Source organism: Nomascus leucogenys, chromosome 3 (genome assembly GCF_006542625.1).
Source record: "Nomascus leucogenys isolate Asia chromosome 3, Asia_NLE_v1, whole genome shotgun sequence".
In the NCBI taxonomy this organism is placed as follows: Eukaryota; Metazoa; Chordata; class Mammalia; order Primates; family Hylobatidae; genus Nomascus; species Nomascus leucogenys.
Window position 1 is genome coordinate 112,153,593 of NC_044383.1, and position 23,877 is coordinate 112,177,469.

A 23,877-nucleotide genomic window follows, 5' to 3' on the forward strand; every position below is an offset into this window, starting at 1 on the left:
GGCGTTTGATTCCTCCTCAGGAAATCCTACAGCTTCATATAAATCTTCCTTCTCTCTGACCTACTATCCCGTCCACCTTCCCGATGGGTTGTAGGAATGATGAGTGGTCTTCATCAAACAGGGTATACTCAGTCATACCTCTCTCCAGAATACTAAGTCCTACTTACATCTGCATAATTAAACAGAACAATACGATCATGTCCCTGAGCAACTTGATGTTTTTCTCACCAGAAAGGGAAATGACTGGCAATTGCTAAGATAGTTTCTCTCCCTAAAATCTTAATTGACTTGCACTTTTCACACTTTACATTTTCGTTCAATGTCTAAGAAGAAATGAAAGTTTAACTCCAAATCTGTGCTTGACTCTTCATTCCCTTGCAGTCTTGCACAAGAATATTTGATTGCATGAACTCAGCATTCTTAGAACGTTTCCTTTTTCACTTGGTGTCTATGATTGTCCAAAGACTTTCCCAAAGGAGAGTAAAATGTTGGAGGAAAAGTGAGTAGTGCCTAATGGAAAGTGGGTCCAAAAAGTGATAAAAAAAAGTGTCTTGTGTTGTAACTAGAAAATTAACTGGGAAATGGTTCAGAAACCATTCTGGAATGAGAGGAGGACTTTTTAGTGTGATAGAAAGAACGCTGATTGCCACCTCAGGAGATCTAGTCCTGGCTGTGATCCTGATGTTTTCATTCAGAACCCTCATTCTCTGATACCTAAGGAAAGTTAGTTGAATTAAATGCCATCCAGTGTCCAGCTCTAACATTCCAGAAGGTAGGCTTCATGAAGGCAGGGTCATTGGCACACAGTGGGTGCACAGGAAGTGTTGTCAAAGGAAGCAATGCCCTCTAGACAAAGACCAGCAGGAACACACCTGTAATTGAGTAAGTCAGGTTAACTTGTTGCAGTGAGGGAGAACACACACCATATAGGGAACCATGGGTTACTTCAGTAAGAGGATGTTAGAAAGGAGTGGCTCATGCCTGTAATCCCAGCACTTTGGGAGGCTGAGGTGGGCAGATCACGAAGTCGGGAGATCGAGACCATCCTGGCTAACATGGTGAAACCCCGTCTCTACTAAAAATACAAAAATTAGCCAGGAGTGGTGAGGCATGCCTGTAATCTCAACTACTCAGGAGGCTGAGTCAGGAGAATCACTTGAACCCGGGAGGCAGAGGTTGCAGTGAGCTGAGATCGCACCACTCCAGTCTAGCCTGGGTGACAGAGTGAGACCCTGTCTCAGAAAAAAAAAGAAAGGACTTATGGGATTTCGGTTTGTGTTAGGTGATTTGGGGGAGGATTCAAGGAAGCAGGGCTTTGCTCTAAATGGGATGCTGTCAGGAAGTAGGGGTAATTTTAAGATTGGGTATTTTATTAAATCCTATCTAGAAGGAAGGAAGACTGGAGAGACTAATGCTGTAATTGGGAAGGAAGCACAGTCATTCTCATTACCCAAATTAGGGAGATGTTTGGTCATTTTTGTGGCTGGATAATGTTTGTGTTGTTTTTTTTCAGCTCTGATTACAGAGTTGTCTTGTTTTTGTTGTGATTCATCATGGTCATAGAATGGCCTTATTTAGTGTTGATTTTCTGGAAAATTATGTTAAATAGGAAAACATCGGGCATAGCTGTGAATGCTAAGCCAGCTCTTACTAACACTGAGGCCTGGCCGATAGTACCAGGCTAGTTCTCAGATATTAGGGACTGCATGCCTTTTTCTCTCAAGTCAGCTAGCCAGCGACCTATTAGGAACCACTTATGCCCATACATTTTATCCAGTGTGGCTATGCACATAATATATATTTCCTTTTCCAAAAGTTACAGTGAAGCATAGTTTGTTCTCAACTCTACTTCAAAACATATTTAAGATGGACTAAATTTTTAAGTATTGAAAAAACTAAGATTTATAATTGTGTCTTTGTCAAACCTCTCTGGAGTGATGATTTCATGTTTTCTAAGTTAACTTTTAATAGGGAGGTTCATTCTACACGGCAAAAATAGTTCAGTGGTTCAAGAGAGAGAGATATCTGGTAGGAGGGCAAAAATAATATAATCCCTATACAGAAGAATGTGAGGTTATGTGAAAATGACAAGTTGAGTTGTTGCTTTCACAATGCAATCCTACTTCTGAGAATGTCCTGTGGCTTTGCCTGTACACATGTGAAATGAGTCACATGCAAACTTAATTAATCATAGCATTGTTCGTTATGGTACACTCTTGAAAACAACCCAGAGAATGGCTATGTAACTATAATAAATCCAGTTAGTAAAGTACTGTGTAGCTGTAAAATAAAGAATGAGGGAGCTGTCTATATACTGGTGTGGAAAGCTATCTAGGATATATTATTAAGTGAAAAAGCAAGATAAAGAATAATGTTGGGGTGATCAGACCCAACACCAGGTTGTGGGGGTGACAAAGTCAGCAGAGTCAAAGGATTGAGAAAGACAGTGAGAGATAAAAAGGTGGGACACCAGGGGACCATCATTATTGTACAGAGGCTGTGAAGGCCCCGAGTTCTGGGAGCTCACTGTATTTATTGGTAATCCAACAAAGAAACAGGTGGTGAGAATGTGGAGGTCAAAAGAGCACATTGCATTAAGCACATGATTTACAGCTGTGATTTTTAGCATTTATATGGAACATGTTCTGCTATTTAAGATAATGGGAATAGGAGCCCAGAAGGGCTAGAAGCAAGGAGCCAGCAAGTCTAGACACATTCCAAAGGACATTATGCAAGCCCTGCCTCAGTTTCCCTCCCAACACTCAGCTTTTTCGCAACATGCCTCCCTTCTCTTTTTTGTAAAAGAGAAACTATCATTATTACTGTCATTATTACTAGCATAAGAGGTGGCCTCTTTTAATTCAGCAAGGCACTTGCAGGCTGTGCAGCCCTTAATTGCCAGTCGGTGATCCAGCTTCATTTTTCTTAGCCCTTATTCAAACTGGAGTCGCTCTGGTTTGAATGCTTCCTACATACCTCCCCTTTCCCTTTTACAGGAGGACCCTTAATCCTAGGGGTTGCAGAAGGATGAAGGTCCATCTTCTGTAACTTCTTCATGCTGAATAGGGGCGATGATACTCCTGCCTAACTATTAGGATCTCTTTTATTCAGGGTAGAGAGGAGCTGAGTCAGAAAGCATTGGTCCATTAAGCATCGTGACTCTGGTCGGTCTTCGTTCCATCTTTGCAATCAGACTCAAGTGGCTCATGGCTTGTACTGGGGGAACCCGGTCCGTGGTTGGGATCCATGCTCCCGTTCCATGGTTGTACACATCTTGAGGGCATCCACACGGTTTGTTCATCTCCTGCAAAAACACAAGCATACCCTCTCCCCCACGTTAGTAAATCTACTGAAACAGAAGCAAAAACTTTCTGTGGTTGTAGCCGGGAAGCATGCCATTGCTGAAACATTCGTTAACTCAGTTTCTGCCTCTTTGGTTAATTACCGCGAGGTAAAACTTTCTACTGATAATGAGAAACAGGCCTTCTCTGATTAACAGAAGGCATAGAGAAACCACATCAAGGCTTTTCAGACCTTCAGTTCGCACTGTACAGGTGGGTCCACTAGATGCTGTGGCTCATGATAGATCTTCAGATGTTTGGTGGGCACCCACACAGGCACCTGATTGTCACCTGGAGAGACACAAGCTAATCCTCTTCCCCATAAAATTATCTTTAGGCAGGGATTGGAGGAAGTAGATTCAGAGGTAAGGAAAATTTGGGGGGCCTGATGGCTTCCTGATGTTTGATAAGTGTTCCTTCGGAAGTTAGGAATTCCCTTTCTCTCCATATTGCTGCGTGGGCTTGGAGGACTAGGTAAGCATACTTAGAGTCTGTATGTATATTTACTCTTTTTCCTTCTCCTAATTGGAGTCAAAGGATTGAGAAAAAGAGAGTGAGAGATAAAAAGGTGGGACACCAGGGCGTCATCACTATTGTACGGAGGCAAAAGTGAAGGCCCCGAGCTCTGGGGGCCCACGGTATTTATTGGTAATCCAACAAAGAAACAGGTGGTGAGAATGTGGAGGTCAAAAGAGCATGTTGCATTAAGCACATGATTTACAGCTGTGATGGTTTCGCATTTATATGGAACATGTTCTGCTACTGGAGATAATGGGAATAGGAGCCTAGGAGGGCTAGAAGCAAGGAGCCAGCAAGTCTAGACACATTCCAAAGTACTATGCAAGCCCTGCCTCAGTTTCCCTCCCAACACTCAGCTTTTTCCCAACAAATAATAATAAGACAAAAAATATATATTCATATTTATATCTACATAAACACTACAAATATAAGAAGTGAATAAAGTGGTCACCTATGGGGCTTGGGGTAGATGGGGATGTAAGAAGGAAACTTCTTATATGCCTTTTAAAATATAATTTTGATGTTTGAATCATATAAATGTACCACCTATTCCAAATATTAAAACTAATTTAAAGATAGATATATATACAATATAAAATGTATTTCTCCCACCTCATTCCATTCCCTGGAAGTAACCATTTTGATCTGTTTCTTTTGTAGCCTTTCAGAGTAGTTTATTGTATAACATTAGTCAAGGTTCTCCAGAGAAACAGAACCAAAATATATGTATTATACATAGAGATCTATTTCAAAGAATTGGCTCATGCGATTATTAAGGGCTGGCAGGTCTGAAATTTTCAGGACAGACTGGCAGGCTGGAGACTGGAGAAAGAGTGGGTATTGCAGTATCAAGCCTGAAGAAAGTCTGAAGGTAGAATACTTCTTCCTTGACAGACCTCTGTCATTTTCTCTTAAGGCCTTCACCTGATTGGATGAGGCCCACCCACATTATGGAGCATAATCTGCTCTACTCAGAGTCTACTGATATAAATGTTAATCACATCTTAAAATACCTTAATAGCAACATCAAGGCTGCCATTTGACCAAAAGCTGCGTACCATGGATGGCCATACCAAGTTGAAACATAACCATCATACCCATGTACAATCATAGTATCTATCAATATCTATATTTACTTTTGTAATAGAAATGGTAACATGTCATATACACTGATACACACCTTGTTTTAGGTAACAACAGTCCATGTTTTGAAGGAGAACTCTATAAAGAAATACACCTTTAAAGTATAAGAAAATTGGTAAGTCTGTACTGTGGGGGAAAAGACACGATTAATATAAAAAGGGAAACAACAGGTCGGAAACACATTGGATAGTTATTAAAGTCCACCTTACATAAAGACTCCCACAAATTGAAAAAAAGAAAAACGTTGATACCACATATCACAGAAATCCAGTTCACAAAAGAAAAGCTACAGACAGGAAGAAAATATTGAAAAATGTTCAAGCCCTTAACACTGAAAGGAACGCAAATGGAGTCAGGTAAAACTTTATATAAACTAAAAGGATAAGCAAGGTTGTTATGAAACTTAAGACACAAACTGCAATGCTGATGTCACAGCAAACTAGTCAGTCTTTCAAGAGCCATTAGGCAGGATGAATCACAAGCTATAAAATCATGCCCCTTGGCCCAGTAATCCCTTTTCTGGGAACTAATCTTGAGGAAATAATTCGAACCATAGTGAAAGTCATACACTGTATGGATATTTACTGTAACATCATTCATACAATTAAAGAAATACAAACAAACTAAATATCCTGACAGCATAGTAATACAGGCTGATTATGGTTTATTAACTTCATGAAATGTAGCTGTTAAACATGACTACAAGGACTAGCAATGTGGTAAAAGTGCATTATATAATGTTAAATACAACAATTATGGCTTGGCTCTGATTGCAATGAAAAGAAACCTGTATAAACTATGTAAACATGTGGACAAGAACAGATAGGAAGGTGGAAACCTTAAAAATGGTTTGATCTGTTAGGATATCAGAATTGTTGGTGGTATTTCTGTTTTTGTTTTAGTCCTATTAATATTATTATAATTTTATGTAATTATAAATTTTAAAAATCATAAGTTAACATTATGCCAAACAGTATCCTCAAATTCAAATTATCATTTAGTGATTAGAAGATACTTTAAGAATCATTTGATCATATTCATCGCCCTTTGTCCTGTTGTGATGGTTATAGTATGAACCTTGGAGGATATTTCAGGAGCTGCAGTTTTCACAGCTCTCATTCCCTTCCCAGGAACTAGGCATATTTCTATTGATGAAGCCTGGACAGATACTTTGGAAACTTCATTCAGTAAATATGTATAAGACAGCAGAGAAGTTGGAAGCAAAGAACATTCCTGTGTCAATAAAATTAGATTTATTTCTAATATTAAAATAGTAGCCAGTATTATTCCTGACACTTTCTAGTTGTCAAAGATGTTTTATTACAATTACAATGCAATAGTACTTTGATCTACATAAAGACCCGTTGTAGTATTGTTTATCTTTGTTCCTAGCTAAAGCTTCAGATCTACATTTTTTTCCTCAATGAATACAAGTATCCAATAAATGAAGACTCAATAAGGAAAAAATATTTGGTATAAATATTTCATTGTGTATTTCAGTTTTACATTCCATCTCTTGATCTTTCCCTCAAATTGAAAGACAGTTTTAACAGTTTTGCAGTGCCTGTGGAATTTTACTTTATTTGTTGGCTCTTAATTTTGAGTATGGAAGGCCACTTGTAGAGATAACCTTGATAGTGGGAAATTTTCCAATTAGTAAAATGGATTTGCCAAGAAGGGAAAAGATGGATTATGTACTGAAGTCCACACTAGCACCTGCCAAGAAAGTGGACTTGGTGTTAACATCTGTCACAAATGTGTTTTTCAGGGTGGATCATTTGTACACATTCTTTGTTCAGTGGTCTCCCGATGTCTATGGGAAAGATGCCAAAGAGCAAGGCTTTGTGGTGGTGGAGAAGGAAGAACTGAACATGATTGACAACTTCTTCAGTGAGCCAACAACCAAGAGCTGGGAGGTGAGCACTTGGGCAGGGTTAGACCGTCTTAGTTCCTAAGGTACAGGAAGCAGTCTCGCATTCAGATTCCATGTAACAGGCTGGTAAGAAACTAGAGTCCCTGTGCACCTATGAAATCACAGAGGAAAATAACTTTATTCCTCCGTTTGAAAAAAAACACCACCACCAGCACCACCACCATGTACACAGGCACACAGTTCATTCTGACCACATTAGACGAATCCACTTATATTCTTACTCGTAGCTCCATGCCTTAGTTCAGAGCTCAACACATTTTTTTTTTGTAAAGGGCAAGATGATAAATATATTTGGCTTTGTAGGCCATACAGTTCCTGTTGCAGGTACTCATAGCTGCCATTATAGAACAGAAGCAACCATAGGATGTAAATGAATGAGCATGACTGTGTTTCATTTCACATAGTTATTATGTGTCACAAAATATTGTTATTAATTTTTATTGAATCCCTTAAAAATATGAAATCTTTATTAGCTTAAGTGCCATACAAAAACAGGTGGTGGACTGGCTTTGGCTGACAAGCTGATATAGTTTGGCTCCACGTCCCCATGCAAATCACATCGTAATTGTAATCCCCATGTGTCAAGGGAGGCACCTGGTGGGAGGTGATTGGATCATGGGGACGGTTTCTCCCATGCTGTTCTCATGATAGTGAGGGAGTTCTCACAAGGTCTGATGGTTTTAAAAGTGGCAGTTTCCGCTACGCTCCCTTGCTCTCCTGCCGCCTTGTGAAGAAGGTGCTTACCTCTCCTTTGCTTTCTGCCAAAGGAGGCCTAAGTTTCCCAAGGCCTCCCCAGCCATGTGGAACTGTGAGCCCATTAAATCTCTTTTGTTTGTAAATTACCCAGTTTGAGGTAGCATCTTTATAGCAGTGTGCAAATGGACTAATACACAAGCTGTAGTTTGCCAGACCCCAGTTCCCTTCATCCAGTCAGGCAAGCGTGTATCAAGTACTTCTTTAGGGGAGGGCCCTGGAAATACAATGATGGATAACATAGGCTTTCAATACTTAACAAGCTTGCAGCACTGGGAAATTGGGAGATGAGACTAGGAAAAATAGGTCTACCCCTCCTTCCTGCTCTGCTGCTCTCTTGAACCCCACTTAGCATTTCTTCTTTCCCAGCTTAGACAGATGGTAAATGAATTCAAACACATACTTACCAGGACTCCTGAGTTCCTCCACCCCTCTCCCATCTACTGCACCCATCTAGCCTGCCTGCAATCCTGGATGAACCCACCCTCACACTTTTCTGCTCCTAGGCAGCCAAACATTGCTGGAGAGAACCTGTCCACCAGGGAGAATGGTGCCATTACAAATACATGGTTCTGAATTCATCTGTGTCCATGTATAAGTGACCCTGCAATACTAATTTAAACTCTTCACTCAATCTATAGTTGCTTTTTTGATGTATGATAGATGATATTTTTCATAGTCAATTTTTTTCCAGCACTATTTAATGATTTCTGATGTTTCCTTCATCATGTTGAAAGATCTTACATACGAACTGTGGGGCTGTCTAACTTGTCATTTAAATATACAAGTAAGCTTGGATACTCTGTGCTTAAAACCTTCAGTGGCCTCCTTATTGACTCTGCTGATTCTTACTCACCTGTTAGAATAACTACCTGGGAATTTTAAAAAACTGAATCCTAAATCCTTATTACTAGAGACATTAATTCAGTAGGTCTGGAGGGAGAAATGTTAGAATCTGTATTTTTCTTTTTTTTTTTGAGACGGAGTCTTGCTCTGTCGCCCAGGCTGGAGTGCAGTGGCGCAATCTCGGCTCACTGCAAGCTCCGCCTCCCGGGTTCATGCCATTCTCCTGCCTCAGCCTCTCTGAGTAGCTGGGACTACAGGCACCTGCCACCACGCCTGGCTAATTTTTTGTATTTTTAGTAGAGATGGGGTTTCACCGTGGTCTCGATCTCCTGACCTCGTGATCCGCCCGCCTCGGCCTCCCAAAGTGCTGGGATTACAAGCGTGAGCCACCGCGCCCGGCCAGAATCTGTATTTTTCAAAGCTCCCAGATGATTTTGAGGAACAGTCATGTTTTGGAAACACTGACCTGTAGGGTAAGTTCTAAGCTCCGTCATGGCATCAAGGCTCTTCATTTTCTCTGCTCTTGCTCCCTTTTCTGTCTCATCTACCTTCCTCATCACTGCTTTCCTTGCTGTCTCTTCTCCAGCCAATGTGAACCCAGAATCCATCTCTGCATTCCTGCTGTGCCTTGTCCCTGGAACATCTTCTCACACCCTATCCTTGCTCTCAAACTGAAGCACCATCTCCTCTGTGAATAAGCTATCTCAGAACCCCCCAGGTCACCCCAACCTCCTTTGCACCTTTGCTGTAGATTTTGGCATCCTATATACCAAAAACGATGCCTGAGACAGATCTCAATCAATTTAGAGGTTTATTTTGCTAAGATTGAGGATGCATCTGGTTGGGGAGGGAAAAAGAGACACGAGCCACCGTAGGATCTGTGGCCTGCACTTTTTCCAAAGAGGGTTTTGAGGGCTTCAGTATTTAAAGGGGAAAAGTGGGCTGGAGAGGAAGGAGAAAAGAAAAGAGGAGAGTAGAAAAAATGAGACAAACGGTTACTTTCTTGTGAGGATTTGATTAGTGTGCACTGAATCCACATGTTGCATGTGCAAAGGAGAGGGTAGAGGAACCCTCAATCATGTATGCCTTGTGTGCAGTAAATCTGCACTTTACATAAGATGAAGAAGTAAACAGAGTCGTGGAAGAAGTCCAGTATGCATTGGTCTGGGGGTGAGCAGTAAGGACAATTTCTAGTCTGCTCTTGTTTCCGACTTGTGAAAATAAGCTGTTAATTTACATTGTCCAGGTGAGGGAGACCACCTGGGGAGACAGCTGTTTAGAAACAAAAGGAAAGGTGGTTTTTGTTTGTGTGGCTCAGTTTCAAAGCTTAATTTTCCCTTTTGTTGTAGTGAGTTTGTGATCCCAAGATTTTATTTTCCTTTTACAATCACATGGAATGGCATCCATTTATTTAGAAATGTTTCTCTACTGTCTCCTCACCTGCTGGAGACTGTGAGCAGCTTTATGTCCCTGTGCCTGGCAAAGCACCTGGCACCCACCATCATATAGGAAATAATGTCCGCTGTCCTGGAGTCCCAGGGACCCAGAGGAGAGTGTTGTCTTGCTGGCATTCTGCCCCGGGTTGTGCTCAGGCTGTTGCATTGAGAGTCAGTTCTGCTGGCCATGGACTGGTCTCTAAGGATCTGCTAGAGTCTTCTTTATAACTGACCCCCAGTGTGAGCAATACAATACACCCTGATCCCCGCAGCTGTGCCCAAGACTGAAAGGCCACTTCGGATCTGGAAAAGTCACAGAAAGATCACTGAAAATTGATCCATTGCTGATCTATATTTCTTTCTAACCTCCTGACATCTGATCTGAAGTGTAGAGGAGGACTCATCATGCTTATTAGTCATTAAAACTAATTCCAAAATGTAAAAAGATAAGTATTACTCTGCCAACTGTTTTATAAAACTACATGTAAGATGACATCTTTCACAACCTCATGTAAACCAGATGTTCTCCGATTCTTTTAAGTCCCTCCCACCAACAAACATGACATAGTATTGAAGTGAAATGCCGTTTGTTCTAACTGTAATGAAGCCTACCTCCACTGAAGACTCCTTTTCATCCTTTGTTTGAGATTCAAGCTTATACCAGGGATCATGCATACCATTTTAAATGGAGCTTTAGCCTTAAATAAGGTGCTGGGGGTGGGGGAAAAAAAAAAAGAAAAAGAACTCTGAAAAGGCAGGGTTAGAAAAACTAGATTCACTGGAGGGACGATTAGGAAGAAAAGTATAAGAAGGAACAGAAAAAAAAAATGAACCATAGGATTTTATCATAGTGTTGGGAAACCACCGTTTCAAAGGTGAAAGTGTCCTTTTACAGTCTCACAGTGATGCCTGGCAGGAAGTGTGTTTGCTCTAAATCCTAATTTGGGTGTGTTCCTGTAGAAATGTTGAACCTTCTCCTGAGGGAAACAGAAACTTAATCATGCAGGAAATAGATACTGAGAAAACAGTTGTAGCTCAGCGTGGCTACAAGTAACTGTGGTGTGGAAGCAGAGTAGAGAGAAAACTTGTTCCTCATTAGAGAGAGAGCCACACTTCTCACTGCTCACAATGAGAGGCCGAAGATTACCCTTGGACATCCAGATTTTCTATTGTGCCAGACCTGACGAAGAGCCTTTTGTGAAGGTATGTTGGAGTGTGTCCCGAGGGCTAATAAGGGCTGGCGAATTCTCAGGGATCTACCTCCGAGTTTGTTTTGAAAGTCGTTCTAATTAGAAAGGATTGTGCTGACATTTCCACCAGCAGGTATTTTATTCGATCCGGAGAGGGTTATGGTGTGGTTGCCTCTTCTCATTGGAGCCAGAAATCCATATTTGATTTTTTTTCATTCCACAGCCTCATTTTATACTTGTGATAAATACAGAGTTTGCTGAAAACGGAGTGTTTTTTTTCATTCATTTAAAATGCTTGGTTTGTGATTCTTGATAGTGTTTTCACTACGGAAACACTCCCCCAGAAAGTGGTAAAATTAGTAAGCTTAATTTTCTTACTTGTAAATCTGGCTCAGACGCCAGTGGGTACTTTGTATCTGTCATTGTGCATTTTGGTAATTGAGTAGTGCACCACTACCTGACAACTTGCACTGGATTTAACTTAAATGTTTTTCTCTATAATGTAAAATCATTAAAACTAGTACATTTTGGTGAATTAGTTGTCTAATATAATCCTTCACTTGATCTTACACAAAAAGCCAAGAAGCCTAATATACACTCTTCAATCTGAAAATAATCCAGTGATTTATCCATAATTTAAGAAGGGCCAAAAATGGATTTTAGAGTAAAATGAACTTTGGTAATTCATAAGCATAGCTAGAGTTAAATAATAAATGTTTTGTACAATATGATGTTTCTAGGTTTAGAAGGGGAGACTATTTTTATCATCTCTGAACAGTACATAAATAATTGTAACCTAGTTGTAATTTAGACTAAAGCTTCACACTTCTTTGTACTCGTGCTCCCGGTAGCTGTTATCGTTCATTATTTCTAATAGAAGTGGTTTCTATGTGCACAACCTTAAGAGAAAACATCAGGAACCTGATTAAAAACTATCCTTATCATCACAAACTCCCTATTTATAAAAGATTTACCTACTGAATGATCTCTGATTAGTCCTTTAACAGTTCAGATACTAAATCTAAAGGCTAAAAGAGAATCATTTAGGGCATTTCAAAGGTAGAAAGCTATACTTCTGGTGTTATATACTATTCTCAGTGACCGAGCAATCAGCAGCTTTACTAAAACTGGAAAACTTTATTTAATTAATTTATTTATTTTATTTTTATATAGAGATGGGGGTCCCGTCATGTTGCTCAGGCTGGTCTCAAACTCCTGGGCTCAAGCCATCTTCCTCCTGCCTTGGCCTCCCAAAGTGCTGGGCATACAGGCATGAGCCACCACATCTAGCCTGGTGACTTGTGACTTTAATTTATACATATTAACTGCCTCGACTGTACTGTCTTTAATTGTGCATTTGTTCTGAAACTGAAAAATTAGCCATTTCCCCAAAGTCCTGTTCAGTTGATTTCCTGCTGCCGAAGTGTCACCTTTTCAGGCAGCGGTGTCCCTAGAGTGATTTTTTTTAATTAGCAGTTAGAAGAAAAGCCAGTAAGTTATTTTTCTTGGCTTGTTTTCTCATTTCAGATCATCACTGTTGAGGAGGCAAAGCGCAGGAAGAGCACATGCAGCTACTATGAAGACGAGGACGAGGAGGTGCTGCCTGTCTTACGGCCCCACAGCGCACTCCTGGAGAATATGCACATCGAGCAGGTGGGCTCGCCCTGGCCACCAAGGGTGGGGATTCCTAGGCTTTAAGAAATAATTTCCCTGGCCAGGTGCAGTGGCTCACGCCTGTAATCCTCACACTTTGGGAGGCCAAGGCAGGCGGATCATTTGAGGTCAGGAGTTTGAGACCAGCCTAGACAACATGGCAAAACCCCATCTCTACTAAAAATACAAAAATTAGCTGGGCATGATGGCACATGCCTCTAATCCCAGCTACTCAGGAGGCTGAGACAGGAGAATCGCTTGAGCCTGGGAGGTGGAGGTTGCAGTAAGCCAAGATCGCACCACTGCATTCCAGCCTGTGCAACAGAGTGAGACTCTGTCTCAAAAAAAAAAAAAAATTCTCATCCCTGAATGCATTTGCCCTTCTCACTTGGGCTGAAGGATGAGGCTTGTGAGGAAGGAAGAACACCAGCAGCCCACTAAGGCCAGTGCCCCCTGCTCTGCCTCTGAAAAGTCGCATTCCTGCTGCCTTCTTGGTAGTATGAGGAGTTGGTCAGACACTAACATCCTTCTCTCAAACCTGAAGGAAAAGCCATTTCTAATCTTAAAAAAATAAAAATTTTAATTGTCCTACCATAGTCCTAATACACTTTAAAAAGGATCCAAATTTATCCTTGTAATTATTGCAGAGTTCCCATAGCTTTGATGTATAGGGCTCAAAAAAAGTAATACAGCAAATGCACTCCACTTGCTTTATGAAAAATACCTACCTACAGGACAATTTTTCCTTTTTCTATAATTTTCTTTGTGTATTTTATAGTTTCTGAATGTTTACTTGAAATTTATGAAATATTCTAATGCACTTATGTTTGAACTGTAGTAAGGAATCTCTGGCATTTCCCTCATCAGTCAGCTCAGAGACATGAATTTTAGAGACCTTAAAGAATCATTAAGCTCGGCTCCCTAGTTTACTGAGGAACCAGTAAAGACCCAAGAAAGCCAAGAAGCTTGACCAAGTAATTATAGAGGTGTGGGATTCACACTGACACTGGAACTGATTTTAAGCACTCTGAAGACCCAGCACTTCATGGCCTCCTTTGGTAATATTCTTGAAGAGATATACATTATTGATTATTTATAGCCAAGTTTAAATATTGATGCAGGCGAAAGATACAAGTGCAATAAGAACAGATGACACCTGACTTCTAACACTAAACATCCCTGGTTTTTTTTCCCTCACTTCTGTGCAAAGCTGCAGCTGTCAGTAGCAGTTTTGAGCCTCTGAGTGTTTAGAAAGAAAAATTGGGAAAATATGAACTGTTTGGTAAAAGCCAGGTTGAAGTGGAAAGGAAGGGCATGTGTCTAGTTTATACCTCTTTATCCAGCTTGATCTGTGTTTTCAAATATATAATAGGATAGGGACTCCATAGTCACGTCCCTGAATGGGAAAACACCTCCTGGCCAGTATCCTTGCCAAGGTAAACACTATCAAACGATCATTTTCTTGGTTTAGAATAGCAAATATTTGCCAGAGTAAGGAGGGGCACTATGTGAGTGTATGATACTGAGTTTGAATAACAGGCATTTGTTTTGTGCCACGTGTTTGTGAGCAATTTGTGTGTGAACCTTCTGTTTACATCTCTTCCTTTGGCTTTGTAGCTGGCCCGACGCCTTCCTGCAAGGGTGCAAGGGTATCCATGGAGACTGGCCTATAGCACGTTAGAGCACGGGACCAGCTTAAAGACACTCTACCGGAAATCGGCATCACTAGACAGTCCTGTCCTATTGGTCATCAAAGATATGGATAATCAGGTGAGGCCTGTCCCTCTCATAAAGAATATTTTTTAATAATTTTTCAAAATTCCCAACAGTAGAGAGACTAGTACCATATACTTCCATCACCCAGATTCCACAGTTAACAGGATTTTGCCTTCTGTGTCTTTTATCTTTGTTTTTTCTCTGCTGAAATATTTTGAAGTAAATCCCAATCATTATGGCATTTCACCCCTACATATTTCAGGATCATCTCCAAAATGAAAATGGATCATACTTCCAAATACAGTCACATTCTAAGGAGCTTTTTTCTATCACCATGAAGTGGAAAAGTATAATGATATCCCACAGCCTAAAAACTGGAAAGTTGGGGTAGAGTGAGATCTGGATTTGGAAACAGTTGCAGAAATAAGTTCCAGTGCCATACCAGCACCTTTCCCAGGTAGCCAAAGTAGTGCCCACAAACCTTGCCTGCATTTTGGATGTGATGGAGAGCCAGTCAAGGCCACAGTGTGTTGTGCCTGAGGGGCCCAATTGTTAAGAAACCACAGAGAATGCACTGTACCATTCTTGATTGTACTTTTGCCTGTGTTACAGTTGGTCTTTCTTGGAGGAACTAGTGAAAACTAGTTATTACCCCTTGTCCCTGCACTGTTGTCTCTTCCCATAAGTCAGCTCAGAATGGGAGTGGAATCTGTCCAGGTTTTTTTCGGTCACTTTCCTGTCAGTCTGTTGCATCACGAAAGGAAGACATCATTCACATCTGCTCATTGCTCATTTCAGTTTGACCTGTGTTCTATTAGAAATTCCTCCAAGATTTTAAGATGCAGCATTGAGCAGATTTTCTGTCATTGAAGCAGATTTTACTCAACGTTCATTCGTTCATTCATTCATTCATTTATTCATCCATTTAGCAAATATCTAATTAGTGCCTGCTAGGCGCTAGGCACTATTAAGCATTGGGGAGCTTACTGTGAAGCACAAAATTTTTATACTGAGACATGTCCACGTTGTAATGAGCCATATACATGGGATCATTTTACGAGAAATAGAACTTTGCTGTCATGATTTGCCTTGGGAAAAATTAGGGAACAAATGGGGGTACCAAAGACACTGTCTTTCTTAGCAATGATCTTTGTGACTTTATTGTAATATTATTGTAGCTTAAGAGTTGTGGGAATTAATTTAGCTATCATTGTTACTATTGTTATTTCCTGATTGCTGACATTTTGCTTAATAAGATCCAAGCTGAAAGGTGGGTAGAGTCAAGACAAAAAAATTAAAATAATGATAACAGTTGGTTTAAAAGAGACTTAGGAATTTAGTGAAATGTTTGAGAATTGGATGTTATGTTTTGGATGAAGTATGGCTATATTATCTTAGAGCACACATACAGACTCTCACCTAAGTATAGATTATTTGTCCTATTTACTTACCAAAATACCACACTTGTTGAGGAATGTGATGGTTCACACAGAACAGGTATTGATGAAGCACAGTTTTACCAAGCTTCCTGTGCGATTTGTAAAGGAGGCCTACAACTGAAGGTTACAGTCTTGTCACTGGGTGGAGTCTTGCTGAATCATGTACCCTGGAGGCACTTGTGTCATTTGAGGACAACCAGACACTAACTTTGCTTTCTGCACCCCATCTACCCCAAAGGGGAAACTGTGGCTTTGCTGTGTTTGAGAACATGATAGAACAACATCTGCAAATGTGTCTGAAAATGAATTATATGACATTCTAATATAAAAATATTACATATGTAGAATGGCAGCAATGAGGAGTTCTACAGAATCAGTCCCCAGTGAAAGAACCATAGCTGGTAGAAAACAAAAACAACAATCACTTAAAGTCTCTGGAAATTATTCTAAGCAAGTGAGGGAATATTTATTCAAGAAAATCTAATTAATCTCAGTTATAACAGTGGGATTCTGTGGCACTTGAGGCACAACTCTCTCCCTTCCCTAACCCCGTGCTGAGACTGACAGTGGTTCCACTCTGGGCATGTATGGCCAAGAAGATGGGGCACTATCTTCCCACAGCTGCCAGTCAAGGGTTATAGTGTACCCTTTCTCACTGTGGGTCCCCTGTATTTCTTATCTCCCACCCAAGATCAGTGTTTCTGAGGCTAAAATCCAAGCAAGTGTGGCCTAGAGGTAGGGGGCTTTCTTCTTCTACCCACCCTCCACTCACAGAGCCATGCTCTACTGTAGGCATGGCAGGCTGAGAATACAGGGGTCTCTGCTGCTCTTGTTTCAACTCACAGGGCAGAAGTTTTGCACCAGATGAGGCAAGCCAAGACCAGAGGCTGCTGTCACTGTCTAGTCCCTAGCTTCAGAGCAGTGGGTTAGAGATTTTTTTCCCAGGGGAAGAGGCAGGCCACAGGACATAGAGTTCTAAAGCTCTACCCAAAGGAACTGACTTTGTTTAGACACACTTGGGGAAGTTCAAGCCAAAGGGCACTCTAGAAAACAATGAGAATTTTGGTGTTAAGAAGAAGGTTGTAGCCATGAAGGCAACAAATTAAACTGTAGACCATCTACTTTACCAGAGAGATCCAAGAAAAGAGACAGCTAAGGAGAGCCTTTCTGGAGTCAGGGTAAACTTCATAGTCTGGCCAAAGAAACTATCCATGCAAAGGAACCTACATTTAATTGAATCAGACTGTGGAATAATTTACACCACCAGGCATTGTTGAAAACAATAGAACAATCATCAGGCAATTAATAGAGACTAATTACTAACTTCTAATGAAGGATAGAAATATTACTCCTATTTTGCTCTATTACATCTTTTAACTTTTTGTGGTACAAATGTTATGCATGTTACATCTGTATATATTACAAATATAGCAATAGATTGTTATGAATACTATGTTACATAATTTTATGTCTGCTAAGGAAGTTGAGAGAAGAAGAGCAAATGTACATTTATATGTTTTGTTATATGACTTTCCTTTTATCATTTCTAGGTTGCTCTTCATCTATTCCCTTGAATTCGTTTGTTCTGCTATTGCTAAATGTATTACATTTTTATATGGTATAGGCTGAACAACACTATTATATAAAAAAATTAAAAAATTTTTTTAAATACATTAATAGAAAAAAAGACATTTTCTCATAATCACAATGCAACAGATCTAACAAAATTAACAGTAATTCCCCAATATCATCCAGCCCTTAGTCTTTAAATGCATTTCCAGAATTGCTAAGAAAATTTTAGCTAAAAGGCCAGGTGTGGTGGCTCACACCTGTAATCCCAGCACTTTGGTAGGCCGAGGCAGGTGGATCACCCGAGGCCAGGAGTTCAAGACCAGCCTGACCAACATGGTGAAACCCGTCTCTACTAAAAATACAAAAATTAACCAGACATAGTGGTATGTGCCTGTAATCCCAGCTACTTGGGAGGCTGAGGCAGGAGAATCACTTGAACCTAGGAGGTGGAGGTTGCAGAGGGGCCGAGATCATGCCATTGCACTCCAGCCTGGGCAACAGAGCAAGACTGCATCTCAAAACAAAAAAAAGAGGGGGGGGAATTTTAGCTAAAAAAGAAAATAATTATTTAAAATTCTATGGAGGGTGTGAAAGTAAAGATAACTTTTCTTATTGACTGATCAGAGAGGGAACTCATTTTCTTCCACATATTTGTCATATTTTGTCATATTTTAACACCATGCTTTTAAAAATAGATGCCTATTTTGATTGTATTTTAGTTCTCTTTTTGGAAGATCACCAGAAGAAGGGCAAAGGATTTTTTATGTTTTGTTACAGTGCTATATTTCTTTGTTCTTAGCAGCTCTAGGGAAAGGTTTGGTAGCAAGAAGTATGAAAAATACTGGTTAGAAAGAGTTTCTAGCCTTCTACCTAATACTTAGTGTTGCAAGTATAGCCAGGAACTGAGTGTAAGTGGTGAAGAAGACAGCACACAGAGATCGTGATCTAATTGAAATAATTTTTGAAAAATGCTATGACATTTTCCAGGTAACCTACATTTAAAGCAATGTTCCTCAAATGGGATTTGAAATAGAAAGAATGTCTGAATCACCTAGGGACATTTTCAAAATACATATGCTCACCCCTGCAAGTGCTGATCGGGATGTGAACAGAAGGATGAGAAGCTGAGGCAGTGGGCGTACACATTCTGAAAACACTACTCCTCATGTAGCTTGGCTCCCCTTCCATCCCCCAGCAAAAAAAAGTACAAGAACCATTGATTTAAACACATCTAAGTTACCTTTCAAGGCCATGATATTATGGGGTTATTTGTTTCTTAAAAGTCACTTTGAACTAAGCTATAGTAAGTCAGTCATTTTTAAGGATATAATTTTAATTTAATAAGCATATTAATAACTCATTGTTACAAATCAAAAGAAAGGAAAGTTTATTTTTTCTGGAGAAATGCCAAGCCATGACTCCACTTATAAAATACACAAGAGATGTGACTATGTTGTCCCAAGCACTCATTTCTGTGTGCAAGATGTGTCTTCCTGTTGCTTAATGTTTCCATTATGTTATGTATATTCAATAACAGAAATTTGTCTCCATAGTGAACTTTGGAAATCTTTTAAAATTGGAACAAATTGCTGGCCTTTGACAAACAAGTTGTCTGAACTTTGTCAGATGAATTTTGCATGCACCAGGAAGTCTGGCTACTTGGGTTCCAGTTAGAGCTGGGGATATTTGTTTATTCTTTTATTGGTAGTCTTTTTAGGTTTGAGTGCCAATTTAGTAATAATCTTTGCTGAAATAGATCTCAGAACATGATGTATCAAAAATATTCCAGAAAGCCTTGTTTTGGAGATTTAGGTTTGAATGTAGGTAACATTTCTGTTTTCTTTTGACAGATTTTTGGAGCATATGCAACTCATCCATTCAGGTTCAGTGACCACTATTATGGCACAGGCGAAACTTTTCTCTACACATTCAGCCCTCATTTCAAGGTACCTAGATAGGAGAAATATCCAACTCCCATATGTCACAGTGTCCTCAGTTGGGGAAGGGGATAGGCATTGGGGCGGCTAGCTGTCCTGTAACTTCTCCTGAACTGACTCCAGGCTGAATCAGCCCTTTATGACTGTAGCTCACAAACTGCTTAGGGTCCCTGGCTTTCTGGGCTGCTCAGGCTGGGATCCAGAGAGTCGCAGGTCAGAGCCACCATGTGTCTGAAAGGTCTTCCTTCCTTCATAACCCCTTGGGAGATCTCATCCTGGTGTGGGCCAGGTCTGGCAGTCCGGAACTTCCTCAGTCAACGGGGTGAGGTGGTTCCCTTTTACACATAGATACTATTTCATATTTCCTCATTGCTAATTCTCCAGATTAAAATGTCTGTTTTCTTTTTTGTGTTTCTTCCCCAAGGTCTTTAAGTGGAGTGGAGAAAATTCATATTTTATCAATGGAGACATAAGTTCTTTAGAACTTGGTGGTGGAGGGTAAGGTTTTTGTCGTTTTTGTTTTCTTATTGTTATTTTACCACCTGACCTGAATGGGTCTGTTTTGACCCACGTAGTTAAAACTTCGGTGTCAGGTTATTTTAGCTAGTCCATGTGCTTAGATGAATTAGGACAGTGGCCTAACACAGAATGGCCTAACTAAGAATCAGAGATAGAATATTTATGTGTCTAATGAGGGACTATTGCCACTTGTCTTTTAGGAAGACTGGTCATTTAAATGAAATAAAGGAAATGTATCCTGGTTTTATAAGCAGTTTAGAATTTTGCATGTCAGTAGTACAAAGGAAAGAGGATGGCAGCAAGAGAGAATAGTGTGCCATGTGCCATGTAAGATAGAAGTGTTGTCACCTTTTTTTTTTTTTTAAACCTTTTCAGGGGACGATTTGGTTTATGGCTAGATGCTGATTTATACCACGGACGAAGCAACTCTTGCAGCACTTTCAATAATGATATTCTTTCCAAAAAGGAAGACTTCATAGTTCAGGATCTGGAGGTGTGGGCATTTGAGTGAAATTCAGACTGCCTTAAAATATAACATTAAAAAGACTGGGCTCAATCAGCCCTCCTAAAGCTGGCTGGAAAAAGAAGCTCCAGCCCAGGCTGCCTCATCCCACCCCAATGCTTCCTTTCTGCCATCATCTCAGAGCATGATCACATTGCAGAAAGATTCTGGAAGGTCCATGTGGAGGGCAGATGCTGAAGAAAGAAACTTAAAATCCAGATTGTTGAAAAGACTTTGTACTTCCACTTCCTTCAAATCCATACAGTGAGGAATCAGAGTGTTTATAGATATATGAGTTGAATGCAATTTTTATTTTTGGTAACTGTGAAAAAAAAGATACTGTGGATATATACATGCCTTGTGTATTTATCAGCATAATTTTCATTACCAAAATGTACAGCTATTATTTGCCATGGAAAAGGTTAGTGTCATTTAGAAAAATCGAAAGTGCACAGCACTTAAAGGGAATATATGAGGTTTTTTTTTAAAAAAAAAACTTTTATTTATTATTTGTAGTATATTGTCTGAAATGTGTAGGCAGTTTTTTTTTCTTTTAGTGTGTCAAATCTTGAAATATTAAATGTATACATTTTGTGCTATGTTTTGGGAACAAATCTGTTTGATTTATGTAGTTTTATATTGAATTTTTTTTGCCCTGATTGTTTAGGGTGATAGTTCTTAAGCAGCATATATCTATATATCTGTATGTGGATATATAGAGATATATGTGTGTGTGTATGTATATGTACATATACATATATATGAGTGTATAATTCTAAATTTCTAAAAACTCATTATGAATGTTCATCAATTTGACTATTATAGGCCAGCTTTCCATTTAGTCAATAAAAGGGTACATTTTTAGTTACTTACCTTGAACATATACATGTGAAAAAGAATACATCATTTCTCACAGTCTTAAGTTGATATTTATAGAAATGAATACCTTTGTGAACCTAGACTTAGAACAAATCCTGCTTTTGAAAAAAAATGTTTTGCTTCTTATAAAATCATTTGTGTTAATAACAAAATCTTTATTTTCGGAGTGTTCTTTGTATAACTTTTCCAAGCTTTTACATTAACGAGCAGGCCTCTGTCTTAAAAGGGACTCAGTATATTAATTTCTGCACTTTTTAAATCAAATGAAAAATGTCAAATTGGACCAATTGTCTTGGTTTCTAGACTTATTTGAGAAAAAAACAATACAAAGAAATACATTCATATCAAAATTGGAATAGAAAGGAAAACCTATTTTTAAGATATCAACCTATTTTCACATCATAAAACATCTATTACATAAAATAAAGGGCCAGGCATAGTGGCTGTTGCCTGTAATCCCAGCACTTTGGGAGGCTGAGGCAGGTGGATCACTCAAGGTCACAAGTTTGAGACCAGTCTGGCCAACATGGTGAAACCCCGTCTCTACTAAAAGTACAAGAATTAGCCGACTATGTGGTGGGCACCTGTAATCTCACCTACTTGGGAGGCTGAGGCAGGAGAATTGCTTGAATCTGGGAGGCGGAGGTTGTAGTGAGTCAAGATCGTGCCACTGCACTCTATCCTGGGTAACAGCGAGACTCTGTCTCAATAATAATGATAATAATAATAAAGACTTACTTAACCAATATTATTGATTACCAGACTTCTATGAAAGCCAAAGACTGCTTGCTAGTAGGAAAAAATTTCAAATAATAGCCAAAGCTGAAAAATGGTCTGTCATAAATTATTTCCCCAGTAATTTTTGAAAGGAAAAATGTATAACAAGTACTATTTACATATCTGCATTTAAAAAAGCAATTCTTAGAATATTTCCCTTACATTATTCTGCTATTTTAGACAATTTGTAAAAGAGAACAAATTGTCCAGTGGCCTCCTGTCAGATCAACAATTATTATACTCCTTAATTCCATGCAAATTTAAATGAATGCTATAAAATTTTAAATCTGTAGCCTGGGTGTACGTTTCACTCAAGTTCTCCTACTGAGAACTCTTGACTAACAGCATACTGGCAGTTTCACCTTAACCTGCTTGTTAAATAATGTGTTGGTGTGAGATATCAGGAATGTCTCATGATATCACATTTACCATTTACACCATCTGCAACCATATGCTTTTAATAAAATGGAAAAAAACAAAATGGTCATTTTGCATATACTTCACTCTGACCTAGTTTAGTCCATGATACTATAATTGTGAGAGCATATCCAGATGCTGTGTTCTCTATGTAAAACAGTATTGTCCATTCAGAAATGTGTGACCCTTCATTTATGGATATTGACTATATGTAATGCAGTGCTATCCCAATATTTTCAATAAAGGACTTTATGCATTCAGTGATTTTCTTTCCCAAAGATTCATTCATCAGGTATTAACTGGGTACCAGAGTGTTTATTTTTGTGAGAGGATGGTGAAATATCCAAGACTAAACAAGGTCCAGAGCTCATGTTTTCACTGCTGCCCCAGAAACTCCCTCTTCATTCCCTGTAGCCACCCTCCTAATTGTCTCATCAGTTCATGGAAACTGCTCTCATTATAGTTACCAGAGACAACTCTTGGCTGTATCTACCAGTCTCTTTTCTAATCTTTCTAGCTGTGCAATGAATGACGACCTCCTCCTCTTAACATCTGTCTTAACCTACTTCATAATTTCCATGAGGGACACTTTACTCTCTGATAAATTTTCTTTGGCATCCTGACACCTAGCCCCTAGATGTCGGGCTAGATGAAGACCCCAAGCAGTCTTCATTGCTTCATAATTCCTCAGTTCATAAGTCCATATCAAAGGACTTGGGTGGGAGGAGGCAACCAAATGTTTCTTCAGACTCTACTGAAAATGATTAGATGCATCCCCATGCTACAAGCCACCAGAGACATCCTGCACTATTACAAGTATGTCTTCCCTTAATTTGATCTCCCTCTCTTTGATGCCTTTTAAAGTTTTAGAGACACATTGATATGGTTTGGCTGTGTGTCCCCACCAACATCTCATCGAAATTGTAATCCCCACATGTTGAGGGAGGGACCTAGTGGGATGTAATTAGAACATGGGGGCGGTTTCCTCCATGCTGTTCTCATGATAGTGAGGGAGTTTTCATGAGATCTGACTGTTTTAAAGTGTTTGGCAGTTCCACCCTCACCCTCTCTCCTGCTGCCATGTAAGATGTGCCTTGCTTCCCCTTTGCCTTCCACCATGATTGTAAATTTCCTGACACCTACCCAGCCATGTGAAACTGTGAGTCCATTAAACCTCTTTTCTTTATAAACAACCCAGTCTCAGGTAGTTCTTTATAGTAGTGTGAAAATGGACTAATACACACATAAAACAGCATTAATAAAAGAATTACTCTCCTTTTGAGGAAGGCATTGAGAATCTCTTAA

The 23,877-nt window shown here is 39.6% G+C and overlaps 1 protein-coding gene across 4 annotated transcripts in view; it reads left to right on the top strand.

Moving 5' to 3' along the window:
- NCOA7 (nuclear receptor coactivator 7) overlaps window positions 1-22,836 on the top strand; it is a 145,218-nt gene extending 122,382 nt beyond the window's left edge. For 3 of the 4 annotated variants that reach the window (XM_003255664.3, XM_030809641.1, XM_030809642.1), the window contains exons 11-16: window positions 6,772-6,919; window positions 12,689-12,814; window positions 14,432-14,584; window positions 19,392-19,487; window positions 19,903-19,976; window positions 20,373-22,836. In XM_003255664.3, the coding sequence (XP_003255712.1) occupies window positions 6,772-6,919; window positions 12,689-12,814; window positions 14,432-14,584; window positions 19,392-19,487; window positions 19,903-19,976; window positions 20,373-20,508 (733 nt within the window). In that variant the 3' untranslated portion in view covers window positions 20,509-22,836. Of the gene's footprint in view, window positions 1-6,771; window positions 6,920-10,944; window positions 11,175-12,688; window positions 12,815-14,431; window positions 14,585-19,391; window positions 19,488-19,902; window positions 19,977-20,372 lie in introns of those variants that run through there. The other variant, XM_003255669.3, reaches the window with a different exon arrangement.
- The last annotated feature ends 1,041 nt before the right edge of the window (window positions 22,837-23,877 follow it).